We start from the raw sequence: 15,142 nt of genomic DNA, 5'->3' as shown, positions 1-15,142 counted from the left end.
CTTGCAGCGTATCGATGAATAAAATTCCCCGGGTTAGAGAAAAGGCGGTGGCTGAGCCTCGCTTATAGACAGCAGGATTTAGATGAAATCAATCCTAAAATTATATATCAAAAAATACAGTAATCACCACGCCAATTGACTTGGAAACGCAAGTAACCCGATAAACACCGCCCGCAATGCAAATGGCGCATTCAACAATGCCCAAATAATAAACTCTCGTCGTGAATCAATTCGAGAAGTGATGTCAAAAGGATATTCAACCGGTTGATGCAAAAAAAAAAAAAAAAAAAAAAAAAGAAGCTCTAGGGGTATATAGACAGCGGAGACTAGTGTCTCGAGGCTATTTCTTTGGTAGTGTACTCCACTGTTTGGATTTTTCAGGGGTGAAGTTGAGCGGCTTGTATGCCAGCCCCTTGCCTCCGGTTATTCGGATCCTCTGCTCTGTTCGGGACATTGTACGGCCCAGTCCAAGCTCGGTGTCGGGAGCAAGAGCAACGTCATACCCATTCACGTTAGATAGTTGGGGTGACTGGCTTCTGGAAAAGGCAACCGACGATGCCACACTGCTTCCTGGACTAAATGAAGACCGCCATGGTTCGTACGATGTAGACCATCCGTCCAAAAGTCGAGGCCCAGTCCTTAAAGACTCAGCAGCTATACGCGCGGCTGAGAGAAGAAGCTCGTCCTCATCGACTTGATTTGGTGTTGGTGTTTCTGACTTCTGTTCAATAGGCTTTCGCGCCGTCATCGACTCGATTACCTCGAGTATTGGAAGCTTTGGTAAAGGCTTCATCGAAGAAAGGGCCAAAGATTTGCGGGGAGGAGCTTCCTTTGTTCCGGAGACCTTGAGTGCCTTAGAACCACTTTCCACAGGGAGTGGTTCTTGCTCCTCAAGGACCCGTTTTCGAGCGGCTGTGCTTGCTATGGGCCGTACCTCTCGTCGCCTCTCAGCCGCTTCTTTCAATGCCTTGATCCAAGAAGCTTGGCGCTCTGTATTGTCCGCTGTTAAAAACATTAGCCGCTTAAATAAGCAATGATGAGAGTTGATGGACAATTCACCTTGTTCTTCGTTGGCAGTCTCCTCAGTAACAATATCGACGTCCGGAATATCGGGCTGAATAGTTGGTGGCAGTTCTGGAAACGGAGCCGAGGGGTGCGGTAGAGAAGACGCTGGCTGTTCTACATTGGCGTTGCTGAACAAAAGAGGAGCTGCTTTTATCGTGGTTCCCGGATCGGTCTTCTCGTTCCCTGTAGTAGTCGTCTGGCTTACTGAAGGCCGCTCCTGGCTGGTCTCCAAAGTAGGACTGATGGGTTTTTGAAATATATTTTTTGAAGGCTCAGATGGTTTCGCGAATGTCGAGGATATCGACAGTGTTTCTACCTAATTGTTAACATTTGAAAGACCGGTATAGTTTGATAGACATACCATTTTTCTCGCAGTTCAAAGACGATGAGAACAACCGCGGTGGTTCAGCAGCAGGCTGTTGTTCCCTGGGGGGCTCGGGTGTGGTTGTCTCTTTCTGAGCGATAGTTCCTACAGGGGTTATACTTTGATTGGGGAAACTAAAGATCGAGGAAGAAGCTTGAGTAGCAGGAGGTGGTTTGGCGACATTGAAAATACTAGAGGACTGACCAGCAGTCGAATCGATAGGCTGATCGGGTTTGGTGCCAAGTGAGAATTGAGAAACACCAAAAGGAGAGGTTGTAGAAGTTGTAGGGGGCTGTGAGATACTTGAGGTAAGGTTGAACGTGGGTGAGCCTTGTGAAGTTGTCGGCTGAGAGGCAGGGGGGAAGGTAAAGGTGGACGGAGTAGGTCTGGGTGACCCTTTATCCGCTTGCCTTGTCTGGGCAAAGGTTTCTGTCGCAGAGAAAATACTTGTAGGCTGGGACCCATTCATCGTAGCGAAAGGAGTGGTAGATTGTTCGGACGTCTCAGAAGGTTTGGAGGGAAATGAATTGAAAGGTTTCGCGAACGGGTTAAGCGATGGGCCCACAGGTGCTGCAGCTGCCACAGAACTATTTGATGTGGTGCTGGTAGAAAAGAACGAAGAAAAAGGACCGGAGGTTCCAGACAGCTGAGTTTCATTCGGATGTTGAGCAAAAGGGGCTTGTGAAGCACTCCCAGACTCGGATCGGGTTTCTCCAGCTGCTTGCGAGAAACCCCCGAACATAATCCCTGGAGGTGGCGCGCCGTTTATGTTTGTGACTGGTGCTTCTTTCGATGAGAAGTTTGAAGTTGAAACTTCGTTCTCATCATCACTGACGAAGAGCGAATCATCATTGTCCACAGGTACCCGCAAACCAGGCATGGCGGTATCAAGAGCGCGTGGAGACAGAGACGAAGTTTCTATCATTCCCAGATTCGCAGACTCTCTGATATTCAATCCAAGCACGATAGCTTGCAGGGTTCTACCAGCACGCTTCGACTCAACATATGTTTCGGAGAAAGAGTGGTCTGAAGATGGTTGAAAAGCTATTGGGTAACAGGGTCAGTCGAAGTTATGTATCAAAATTGAACTAGGAGCCATTGGAAGTGGGATTCGTGCACGGCGGAGGCGAGAAAGTAGCCAACGGACGAAAAATAACAGGCAAAATCGCGGCTGACAGTGACACGTACCAATAGAATCGACAGGACGGCTACCCCAGTTCAAATACAGATCACCATTGGCGTTTTCGAAAAATTCTAGATCTTGATCTTCACAAAATTTGACAGTCTGGTCATCGTCGTCAAAGTACAAAACTGTGGTCAATTCGTCAACGGTCCACTCCTCATTCTTATGTTGCTGGGAGGATGGATAACGGCAGTAGCCCTTCCAAATCGAACGAATGGCTGTCTGGCGCATGTGGTTAAAATAGATCTCCGCCACACAGGCCATAAGATATGAAACGCCAGGTGAGTCCACCAGGCGGAAAAAACGCGCGTAAAAGCCCTGTGCAATGGCATTTGGCCTCTTGGCATCCAATGTACCTTGGTATTCCCAAGTGTTGCCCGCAGCCGCAAAAAGTTCCAATGCCGCTTTCACGCGTGGGGAATTTCTCAACTCAGGGGGCCATTTCTGGACACGGGCCTCCAAGTCAGGTCGCTGGTCGTGAATGGAAAAGATAATATAATAGGCCCGGAATTCGTCCTCGTTTGGAAACGAGATACGACCGCGATTGTCATCATAGTAATACATCAACGATAGCATCGTATTGTTCAATTGCTCACGTTCCTGATGACGGTCGAAAGGCTCCTCGTTGGCAGGACTGGAAAGCAAATGAAGAGAAACTATATGAAAACGAGCAATCCTTTCAAGGCACGTTACTGCTATCTTCACGTCCTCTTCCTGGGTAAGTTGTTGGACAGAGAAGTCGTTGCGAAGTGACCGGGTTCGATCCCATACGAACTTGTGAATCAGGCCCAGGGGCTCTGATCCACCTATGACATGCCGAATCAAGTAGTTCATGGCCTGAAGAAGAGTTCGGGGTGTTCGAATATCGGAGGGAAGTTGCTCGTCGTATCCAGCAGCGGATCGTCGGAAGCGCTTGAGCATCTTAGCCTCCATAATTTGTAGCGAATTTGTGGCAGGGTGGATAAACTGAGTGTCGGGTTAATATTTGTAATTAAACGGTGGTAACATCACGAATCTGGTACCTTTTCGCTCTTATCGACCATCTTCTGAACAATACGTTCGACTCGCTCGAATTCGGGACACATGCTCGTGCAAGTTCCCACCGGCGTAATCGCCTTGTTCAGGGAAGTAGGTTGGTTAGGATCCGCCATCTGCCCATCCTTGATCGCCTGTCCTCTTTGTTTGGCACGGTCAAGTTTAAGCTGTTCAACAAATATGAGCTTTCACCTAGCCCTCGATTACGTCACCCGAGTGAAAGCAAAGAAAGAACTTACCTGTTCATACCGCTCATTGTAATTGTTCATGGCCAAGGTTTCCTCCACAGGTACTCCAAGTCCACTCGGCCCGTTCATCGGTTTGGAAAGTGGTCGCTTCCGAGGATCCCTACTCGCATCAACCACGGTCCCACCAAATGCCGGCGATGCTCCAAATGGTTGTGGTGACGCCTTCCCAAATCCTGCAAATGACGGCTTCTGTTGCGCTCCTTGTCCCAATGCCGCAGATGGGGAGGGTTGGTTCTGCCTGATCTGAGCAAACGGCGAGCCGGCAGATCCAGTAGCCGTTGCTTGCGCCTCTGCTTTATTACCGCGCCATGTATTTGCTGCAGTACTCGCGCCCCTCGCGTTGCCACGGGTAGATCTTATTGCTGAGGGGGCTCCGCGTCCTCGACCCCGAAGCTTGGGATCCCGTGGAGCAGCAGGATTCGTGTTCCTGGCTTGGGAGGGCGCTGAACGCGCAAACTCTCCGCCGCGTCCACGTCCTGTAGAGCCCGCTACCCCATCTTTCTGGTGGAGGGCAGAAAATGGGCTTGCCTGACTGGTCATTCTGCCGCGAGCAGCGGAGGCGCCGTGGACGGAGCCGAAATCCCCCTGGTTGAATGCAGCTCGAAAATACTAAATTTTGCTTGGTCGTTTGAATATCACCCCGAGTTGTATTTGTATTTTGCGAAGCCGTTGAGCAAAGCGTCCGGGACGGGAGGTGCGGGTTTCGATGACCGAATCGTCCTAAAAGTGCTATCCCCCATAACCGTTGGCAGTAGCATTATGAGAGTCAGCCCAGATGACATTCCAGTAGACCAGATAATCACGATATGGCGATTGCGATGAAGAAGCGATAAGCGGGGGAAAGAGAGGAAACGTGGAACGGGTGATGGATGGATGTACAAAGCACGGAGCGATAACGAGGGCGCGGTACCTTTTAGCGTTGGTGTCGGCGATCAGAAGGCCTGGAGTGATAATGCAGTGTATATTATATCCAAGAGTTCGTATTAAGCACGGGGAATAGTGTTTTCAAGCGACAGATGGCCCTCTTTGCGACTTGACTGTGGCGTTCAGAGGACGAGACAGGAATCGAAAGACGCGGAAACTCGACACAAAGGCGCAATCGCAGCGATTGAAATGCTGTTATAGAAACAGTTACAGATTGGTGAATGCGTCAATGGAAACTGTCTGACACTCCAGATCAGTGCAAAGGGAGGAGGCGAATTCTCTTTGTTCTGGATCCTCCGTGAAGCTCTTCTGTTGGGAGCGGGACGTGACTCTCCAGGTCTAGCTCAAGCGCTACTGCCGCGCGTCTATCCCAATCAAGTAGACGCGATAACCATCGAGATCCTTCGAGTATACACACACAACATACAACAAAATGCCGCCTTTCACATTGAAATTGACAATTTACTGTTAATGAGTGTTGGAGATACTACATAATTCAAATATTGTCCGCAGAGGCAGTTATAGTCTACATTCTGCAGCTGAGAGTGACACTCGATCTCGAGAATGAAAAGGGCTTAAAAGGTAGATCAAATATCGAGATTAAGAATGATACTCAAGTTCCTCATGATCTACTTTATGTATCATATTGCAAAGATATCATCCAAATCCATATTATTTCAAAACCCCATAAGCTATGAACAAAACTCTTCAATAAACGCCAACCGCTGAATACTCAAGTCAACACAATCATTTGTTCTGGACTGTCAGAATCAAAATAATTTAGCTTCTCCACATGCGCCCTCGCTTCCAGTAGTCTATCAAATTAAACTTCAAATATCCAACGAGATCAGGGGGAAACAAGGGAAAGGAAACAAAAAAAAAAAAACAGAGCTCGCAGAGCACATTTGCCCAAAGCGCCAACAACCCCAGCCCCAGCGACTTTTGTTTCGTATATGGATGGCAAGTATCTGCAAACGATGAATCAAAAAGGCAAAAATCAAAAGCGCAATATATATATATACCCTGAATAGCAGTTCATAAAATGTTCAAGTACAGCAGAAGTAACATTCTGTTGTGTGTGGGTAATATGTGAAATATTCCCTCCCCGACGAAGTGTGAAGATAGAGAAAAAAAAAAAAAAAGAAAAAAAAAAAAAAAAAAGAGCACAATTGCCGACAAGTAATAATAAGTTAGTTAGTCTTTCGTAGAATTCATAATGTCGTTCAGTGGAACAGTATGGCTAGTTCCAACTTTATTACTTTATCGATCCAGTCATCCTGATTACCCGGAGGTAGGGTGTGAGCCATGCGCAGTGAGAACATTGGGATGGTTGAGAGATCCAGTGCGGAAACTTGGACCCCGAGCACCCATAAGTTCCATATGAGACCCCTTTTCTCGGACTACTTCTGGAATTCCGTGAGATAATTCTTGAACATGGGACGTAGGATTCATCGGCATTTGATAGTGTATAGAGGGCTGGGCCATAGCTTGGCTGGCTCCATACTCGATGGCATTATACACATGAGGGCGGAAAGGCGAATTCCAGGCATCGAAGTGATTGACATGGTGCTGCATAGGCATTGTAAGAGGGCGATGTTGCTCTCCTGCAGAAGCGGTATAAGGAGTGTGCGACATGTAGTCGAAAGCGGCAGGCTGCTCAGCGGGACTAACCACCCCAGAGGCTGCGGAAGTTTTGAGAATCGGATGCGAAGAATAATCATCAGGATACTCTGCAGCTGAAGTGAAAAATGGGCGGTCCGGTCTAGAATGCTCTCCAAAGCTTAGAGGATCGCTGAGGGGGAAGAGCTGGCCTCGATCGGCACCAATGCTAAAAGATCGGTTTTGTGATATTGTCATTTGGTCAATTGACGCAAATGAACCAGTAAGATGATCTGATGATGGAGGAGGTGTCATGAGGCCCTCGTCAGCATCCTCCTCATCACCATCAACCTTTTCTGCATCACTGACGGACTCGTTATCCTTGGTTTCCTTGGGGTTGGCATCACGGTTCAGGATATAAACCACAGTGGTAGGGTCTAAAGCGAACTGTAAGTATCTAATGGTGAGCTAGAGCTTCAGCCAAACTTACCAACTTCACCCCGCTCAAAGCGCTCCTCCAGTCTTCGAACTCTGAATATCTCATTCAATATTTCCATTTTCTCTTCTGGGCGAAGCTGTCGTTTAGAATCGTGTGCGACTTCCTGCAACTTGTCGGACGTGATGCCAAATTTACCGAGCTTGCGCAGGATATGGATCAAGAGTCGAAGTCGCTCTGTGGAAGGTCAGAATAGGAGCAAGAGAAAGCGTATTTCTTAACTTACGCTCTTTCTTCAAATGATCAGGCTCCTTATGCTGAACCCCCGCGGGCCACCATTCTGGCTTTGTCTTCTCTGGATCTCCTTTTTCTCCCGGTGGTGCTCCAGCCCGAGGTCGACCTCCATTGTATGGGTGCTTGACCTGCTTGCGTGGTTCGATGAACTTGATAAAAGCTTTCGCAATCTGGCGGCAATTTATCTGCTGGAAGTGCTTCAGGGCAGTCTCGTAGTACTCAAGCACTTTTTCCGTGTCACCAACCTCCAACGCCACCATGTTAGTAGCTGAGTAGGGAGGAACCTCCTCCACGCGGTCAGAAAAGTGGTCGCTAAAGGACATGTCAAGTGCAGGATCGTGTGTTGGAGCCTTGCGGCGCTTGCCCTGTCGGTGGTAGGCGACGTCATGAGCGCGGTTATAGCCGTAAGGAAGGTCAGAAACCCCTGTCTCGAGCTGATTAGCGAGGAACGATCGGAGGGTCGAATTCAACACATACGGCGTATCAAGGGCTTATGATACCCGATCTTGGATCCCAGGATTTCCAAGAATTTCTCACGGACATCTGGGGTAAAAACAGTCCCATGCTGTTCTTGGATAGAGGGTGACTCGGCAACCTTGAGTCTACCCATGTTGTCGAGATATATCAAGGCATAATGGGCAAACGGGAGGTTGAGGGAGGGACGCAAATGAGCGCTCATAGGCTAAGAAATTTCCAGGTCAGCATCGTTGGGGCATGGATGCTGAATCGACGATATTGGCTTACTGGAGCGCTCTCCCACCCAGCACATCCGTCCTGCAAGGATGATAAGGGCCTTTTGACAGCCCCGGTCCCGGAGACGGAAGCACTGAGAACCATACTGCTGTCAGGGGAAAGAAAGTAACTTCAGGACAGACTGGCAAAACTCGGACAAAATAGTAAATGGATCCACAATATGGGTGATTTAATAAAGTCCTGGCGAGAAGGCAAGAGTGACGAGTCCAAGCATAGGTTTACTATTGAAGGGGGGTTTGAATGGACAACCGAGCGAATTTGTGTTTTCCTCTGAAGAGCAGAGGCGCACTTTTATAGTAGAGAAGCTCAAATCCCCAGGCTGGAAGGAGATCCAAAAGAGCGTCCTTCCAATCAAGCAACTCGGGAAACGATTGTTTGACGGTAAGCTGCAACGACACAAATCTGGTCATGGACCTTGATTAGCTCCCAGTTCGAGCTTTGGGAAGGTTTACAGCACCCGCAACCCGTTCAAACGGACAGAAAAGCACGGGGATGGGATGGAAAGGGCGAGTATGGGGCGTCGGTGCTTACCAGATGTCGAGGGATATACCCGGGAGCCGTTGGGAGAACACAGGGTTAAGAGGCGGGGTGATAGACAACCAGTCGCGGATGCAAATGCTAGTAACCGATGACAGAACACAAATTAAGATCGAGGAGCAATAAGATTCGCCGTAAGGAAAAAAGAAGCACTGTTCTCGACGGGAGGTAAACGTAAACCCAGAAGGGGGGGGGAGGTGTTTGATAGTGGTGGTAGATAGTACTATAGTAAGTACCTAGGTAGATAGAGAGTCAGGATAGGAAGTTGGTGATAGATAGGAAGAGAGTAGAGAGTAAGAGAAGGACAATGTGAAGAAATCAAAGTGCTAAATAATAAGGGCGAATGAGGTTTTTATAAAGATAGTGTTGGGAAAGGAAAAGGAATGGGCCATCATCAACCGGGGGGGGGGGGGGGAAGAAAAGAACGTAAACCACAGGTTTCTAGTCTGCAAGATAGAGAGAGATCATGGATGCATCAAGATTGCAAAAGAACCAGAATCCACTCACGGCTCCCTGCTCACTTTCCCCCCTCTCTATCTCTATCTAGATCTCTCTATTCCTGTCTCTGTCTGTCTTTATTTTATTTAATTTGATTTTCTTAGAATATATTTTTAAATTTGATTTTATTTTAATAAATTTATGTCTATTGGGAAAAAAAAAAAAAAAAAAAAAAAAAAAAGGCCATCGAACCCCATCCCGATTTAGATCCCAGTAACATGGATCATCCTTGAGCGCATCACAGGTGAAAGCCGAAACAACCAGAGAGCAACTAAAAAGCACCGTCTGGTCCAATGCATGTCTGCGATAGAAGCCATGCAGTAATGTGGAATGGAATTGAAATTGCTTTTTCTCGATTTTTTGTCTGAATTTGGTTTTCATTTTAATTATCATATTTTCCTGTCAATTATTTTTTTTTTTTCTATCATTTTGCTTTTTTCCAGTACTTACTTACTTACACTACCCTGTGCTGTGATTTGTAGATCTCCTCCCTTTCTTTCTCCTCCATTCCATCTTTCACCCGCTCTCTCTCTCCCCCAGTTTCAAGTTTTGTGAATGATTTCCAGTGGAAGCAACCCCAGGCTTTTACATCCCATCCGTCTAGTTCAAAAGCACGGTGGCGTACTGAGAATTGGAACTCCACACCCAAAGCACTGGAAGTGTGTATGTCGAGCATTGGGAAGCTTGGGAGGATAACCCCCAAATAACCCTGAACAAAGCGCAATATTAATATATTATTAAGGAAATAAAATTATTCCATTTATTTATTGATTTATTTCTTTATTTTTCTTTTATAGACCTGACAAAAGCACTGGCTGGGGGCCGCGGGGCTAGCTAGTATAGTGAAGTTGTTAGTCCCATCACTAGTAGTTGAGCTAGGAATCTAAACGCCTCTCTCCTCCAACTCTTTCTCCTGAGTCTTTACGAGCTCCAGGGATGCTCTTTTCGGGACCCAGATTCCAGCGCTTCTCGGACTTTTGCTCCTTCTATTCCTGGCCAAAGGCTCGACTGGTTTGTCTCCCTAAACGCTCCCCATTGATTTGGACGCGGGAGGATCATTTCGTTTGCTCGGGGAGCCCAATTTAATTTTAAGCCCTTCCCCTACTCCGTACTGGAAGTCCACTCGAGGTACCTACCTAGGTAGGATCCGTTTTCATCTTTGCCTACGGGGTAACAGAGCTGTTCCGCAGCTCTCATCCGAGGTATATCCTGAAATGGTAGGAATTAGTGTACCCGGCCCTTGGAGACAATCGCCCGATGGTTCCTGACCCGAGGGGGAGGGGGGGCCTTTTGTCACGTTGGGCGTAAGTCACCTTCCAAGTCCAGAGTGACCTGGAAGATTATTATTACTATTATTATTATTCTTATTATTATTCTTATTATTCTTGTTATTATAATTATTATGGTTATTATTATGGTTATGATGATCATTATTATTTCCGAGTCACAGGTTTAACTCTTGAAATTTAGCTTGTCCCTGAGTCTATGACAACCCCCCTCCCTCTCTCCCCCCCGGAGTCTATAGTTTAAAACGGAAAGAAAGGATGCGAACCCGGAGCTGTACTTTATGCACTCCATACTGTAAGTGGCCAGGAAGCTTTCTCCCCTAAATTGGCCGTCTCGGATGGCTTGCATTTTATACGACACACAACAAACCCCGAGACCAAACTCTGGGAGGACTCGATCACGCAAGCCTATCTCGCACAAAAGTCCACGCTTGGACCAGGATTTGAAGGTTGATATTCAAAGTCAAATACATCATCGATTGTAGCAGATCGGTGGATCGTATGCCTCCCTTTTTCTCATCATCTCGATGCTCTTGTGAACAAAAGAGGGGCAACGGCCCCTTCACAATTGAGAACCAAAACTGGTCCTCAGCTCCAAGTATTTCCTCTTAGTTCCAGATGATACTTTGGTAACTTTGCTACCTAGGTATGTTCGACTATTTTATTAATAAGGGCGAGTTCACGGCCAACCGTCGTCACCTGACTTCTAGTCAGAGCCCAATTCCCCAAAATTCTGCCTGGCTCAGAGGACGCAGAGATCAACGGAAATTAAATTCTCTTAGTACGAGAGAGTCGTCCCGGTGTAGCGGTTCTCGCAAATTGAAAGTTCAAAGCCTTAATTCCCAGAGCAGGAGGCGAAAGTTACCCTACCCTACCCGACTCTGCGGATACAATCCGTGCGCGGTCGCTAAGTAGAAGGTACTCCGTAACCTAGGACCTAGTTACTCCGTGTGTACTCCGTAATGGGAGGAGTAAGGTAAGACCACTAGACCTTAACTAGCAGAAAATCCCCGAACAGCGCTTCCCGAAAGTTGGGTTGGTTGGCCCCCCGAGGACGAAGGGAGGGAGGTCAGAGAGAGGTACTAAGAGCGACCGGATAGTTGGCGGAAATCACCCAAGGGGCCGACCAGATGGAAACAATAGCCGTCCTTATGATAGGCCTCGCTCGCGGCTGTCCTGTCTCCGTCGGTTATCTCAAAGTACCTGACGGCAAATCGATCATCAGAGACGCAGATAGTGATATAGAGTGGTCTCCCCCGGTTGCAGATCGAGCCGGATATGCCCGGGTCAACAAGTTAGCAGAAGCCGGAAGTATATTGTACCAATGGTGTGCCGTAAATGGCAATTTCCAACAGTCGGGATCTCCAAACCGTAGTAACGCCGAGCTAAAGAATCCCAAGTCACTGGAATTAAACGATTCTGCCCAGATGAGACTAGGGACGGAGGGAAAGGGTCATGTCATTTAGCGTTATTCCTTAATAGGTATGGAAAGAAAAATCATCGCAGCCATATATGTATTTGGGACCCAGCCCGAATCTAGATCCGCCAGTCCCACGACCGCATCGGCCTTTTTTGACTTGAATCGAAGTCCCTAGGTCGACAGGGACCCTGCCGCGACGACGTAACTGCATAAAGGATGACAGGAGGAAATGAAAAAGGCAAAGCATATAGTATTATATACCAAAAATACATTTAAATCTTGTGGATATTGAAAGAGCGGGCGGATAAAAGAGGCCGTTGTTTACTAGGTAGATAGCACCTAGTTAACTACTAGTTAATTAACTAAGTGTTGATTAACATTTGTTGACAACTTCTTGAACCAAAAGGGTGATCTTCCAGTTCCTTGGTTGAGAGGGCATCTTCCGTGACTCTATTCTTCACTACTAAGTATGTAGTAGTAGTAGTTGGGAGTACTCCGTAATGTACCTAGGATACCTAGGGATCTTCCAAGTTACATGAGCCTACTATACTCTAGAAATCCCAGGAAACCCCTTCCTCAAGCTAATACCTTCTGGCCAACCCCAGATAGCCAAAGTTAATCTTGTCCTTGACGTTAGGGCAGGTTTCGCGGTTTAAGCGATGCTCCCTGCCAGGCTATTTGTCAGGAAGTCCGATCTGGAGGGTTCGAATTTTTATACTCCAAGAACCCCAGCCCCGCGCATGGAAACACCAAGCGGAAGATCAGGAAGAAAGAAATGCAATAATAATAATAATATAGAATATAATACGTAATAATAAGAGATAAATTAAAGGATTCGTATAACGGAGGAATTCCTCATTGACTAAACGTAGCTGGATCCTCTCGCCCCAATCAATCACCATGTCAACATGCTATGATGATTCCTAGTTCAGTCCTACCACTCCATACTACCTAGGTACGTAGTATTGACCTGCTCTTCCAAGAAGTCTTGAGGCGCAGGAAGAATCTGCGGCTTTCATTGCCATTCTCTGTAGTAGTTTAAAAATGCAGTCATGGATACGCTACTATGACAAAGACAGTTTGTGGATAACATTAGTTAACTATCTGGAATAGACTATTCTATAGTGATACTCTGAGTTCCCAGGTAAATAGATAATCCCATCCCCGGTACTTCTAATCACCCTTTCACCTCATTCCAGTCACATTCGCAAAAATCCCCTTTTCTTATAGAGTACAAAGCTCATTTACACTCACTCCCTACCTCGCATGATTTATCTCAATTTCCCCACTCGCCGTGTTAGCTTACTAGAACAGCGGTGCACGTCATCTCCCTCTATAGGAAGCTTGCCAATGTCAATCATACGGAAACGAAGGCTGTCATAACAACGGTGTAGGTTTGGGCGCGCAAGCCCGTGGAAATCCAGGCCAATTTGGGTGTTTTTAGCCGTATATTAGGTAGGTAGGTACTCCGTAGGTGTTGCCATCACAACGTGGCAGAAGGAAACTGCAGGTAATATACATACATATATATATATATATATATAGTATATGCCACCGCTTCTTGTCTTCCTGCATGGATGGACTAGATTTGATACCGGTGTCGTCGTTACGTACCTAAGGTACCTAAGGTAGGAAGTAAGCCCGTGGCTCTCCTCTAGTCTGGAGGTGCAATTCAAAACGTGAACATGGCTGATGAATCTCACCGCCACGGTATGGAAATTTCTCCAAGCGTGGCTAACGCCTTCGTACATGAAATCGTACATGATCATACTAAAGTAGTGGTAGTACTCCGTAGTGGTAGTAGTAGTAGTCTTGCACTGGGCCCGTGAACATTGGTGGAACCCCCTCGTTTTCTTCAGTCTGTTGTCGTTAGTTTGTTGCGTAAACACCGGACCTCGATACCTCGTCATATTAAGACATTTCGAACCGATCCCACGTTTACTGCAACCCACTTCCTAATTCAAATCACGTTAGACCTCTTGGACCGGTTTCTTTGTCCTACATCCATCAAAAATTGCCAATCGTCATCATTATACGAGGATCGATCCCGGGCCAAGAAAAAATACACCAGAAAAGAACAAAAAAAAAATAACACTTTTAAAATAAAGGGGGGGGGGGGGGGGGGGTGTGCAAGGAAGAGTAAGGGAATAATAATAGGTAATACTCTTGGAGGCTGTCAGCCTCAGTAGTAGTCTTACCAGAGTATTTCCCAAGAAAGTTAGTCGTAGCGGGGGACTAAGGAGATTAAAATGAAGTGTCATTAGAAATAGCAAAATAGCAAACATTATTGGAGCGAGTTTCGCAGAGACATGATCGTCCACTGCCAACCCTCTGTCGGTTATCCCCCTAGACTACTCCGTCCCTAGTTACCATACCCTATTTTCGTCCCCATCTGCTCCGTAGGTAGCCCTTAGCGTCCAGCTATTGTAGACTAGTCAGCGTGCTATCGGCTCTATTGGAACGACTATATCCGAATGTGGCCCTGCTGACCCTGCTACGGTGCTACCTACCTAGATTCTCCGTGCGAAATATTTCAGCACCTAGTCTACGGAGTACCTGCTCTGATACCTTCTTTCAGGGCAGTGCAAGGACCAACACTGGATTTGCCCGAGGTTCTTCGCAGGTTCATACCTAACTTACTAACCACGGAGTAGTTAAGTTACTAGTTATTAAACGGGTTTCCGCTACGACCTAGTTAACTAACGGGTTAACTAACTAACCGGTCAATTCCATGTTGCCTACTCGTAGGTATAGAAAGCTAAGTGACCAGACCAGACCAGACCAGTCGTGTCAAGTCGAGTCATGACGAAACGATTAGCTTCTCGAAACGCGAAACCTAGGGTAGTAAAAGAAAGTCTCATTTAGATTTTATGCCATGAGATGGATGCGGATCGAAAAAAGATTGTTAAACTTGCGTCATCAAATGACTAGTAGTAGACTCTTATTTTCCCGATTGGCAAAGCGATGTAGGGGTTCCCGATTAGGAAGGACGATACTTGAGGTTCCAGGTTCAGGAACAGGGTGATTATGACGAATACTTTCTATACTCTGTAGTACTATAGTACGAGGACTACAAAGAATACTCGTAGTATCCCTTATGCTTCGAAATCGCACTAGCCAAACTCCCGAATCCAGAAGCCAAACGACCAAGTACGAAAGTTAATTGTCATCTGACTCAGATTGAATAGTTAGTTTGACATAATGACACTCCCTTAAGACAGTTAGACTACGAGTTAACCCCGCGGTGACCAGAGGTTTGGTACTTTGGCGCTCAGCGGTTTGCTGTCATTTCTCCGTCGTCGTCTTGGGAGGGAAAAGCGAGTCCTGAAAGAGTAAAAGTCTCACAACGGGGGAAGAAGACGGCGGCCCGGGGAGTACGGTCCGAACGTCGCCAACGCCTCCCATCAAAAGCAAATCCACTTCGGATACGATCGCTTGTTAGAGAGGCTGGAACTTGGAACTTGGAAGTCGTCCTTTAGTTGATTGTCAGTGCTGGAGCT

The 15,142-nt window shown here is 46.9% G+C and overlaps 3 protein-coding genes across 3 annotated transcripts; 1 reads left to right on the top strand and 2 right to left on the bottom strand.

The window, feature by feature from the left end:
• Positions 1-340: 340 nt before the first annotated feature.
• On the bottom strand, positions 341-4,435 carry P175DRAFT_0438991 (putative leucine permease transcriptional regulator (SAC3); the record flags this gene model as incomplete). The annotated part of the gene is made up of 5 exons (XM_040893935.1): positions 341-1,377; positions 1,427-2,473; positions 2,618-3,578; positions 3,635-3,814; positions 3,887-4,435. The coding sequence occupies 5 exons, from the start codon at positions 4,433-4,435 to the stop codon at positions 341-343; spliced, it is 3,774 nt and encodes a 1,257-aa protein (XP_040751193.1).
• Positions 4,436-6,100: 1,665 nt separating this feature from the next.
• Positions 6,101-7,985, bottom strand: P175DRAFT_0509803 (uncharacterized protein; the record flags this gene model as incomplete). Its single annotated transcript, XM_040898457.1, has 5 exons — positions 6,101-6,855; positions 6,909-7,091; positions 7,141-7,572; positions 7,626-7,830; positions 7,893-7,985. 5 exons carry the CDS (start codon positions 7,983-7,985, stop codon positions 6,101-6,103), a joined length of 1,668 nt encoding a protein of 555 aa, XP_040751192.1.
• A 3,367-nt stretch (positions 7,986-11,352) lies between these two features.
• Positions 11,353-11,688, top strand: P175DRAFT_0532743 (uncharacterized protein; the record flags this gene model as incomplete). The annotated part of the gene is made up of 1 exon (XM_040899994.1): positions 11,353-11,688. One exon carries the CDS (start codon positions 11,353-11,355, stop codon positions 11,686-11,688), a length of 336 nt encoding a protein of 111 aa, XP_040751191.1.
• Between the last annotated feature and the right edge of the window lie 3,454 nt (positions 11,689-15,142).

Source organism: Aspergillus ochraceoroseus (genome assembly GCF_002846915.1).
Source record: "Aspergillus ochraceoroseus IBT 24754 chromosome Unknown P175scaffold_5, whole genome shotgun sequence".
Classification (NCBI taxonomy): domain Eukaryota; kingdom Fungi; phylum Ascomycota; class Eurotiomycetes; order Eurotiales; family Aspergillaceae; genus Aspergillus; species Aspergillus ochraceoroseus.
This window is presented reverse-complemented; position numbering and strand designations above follow the sequence as displayed.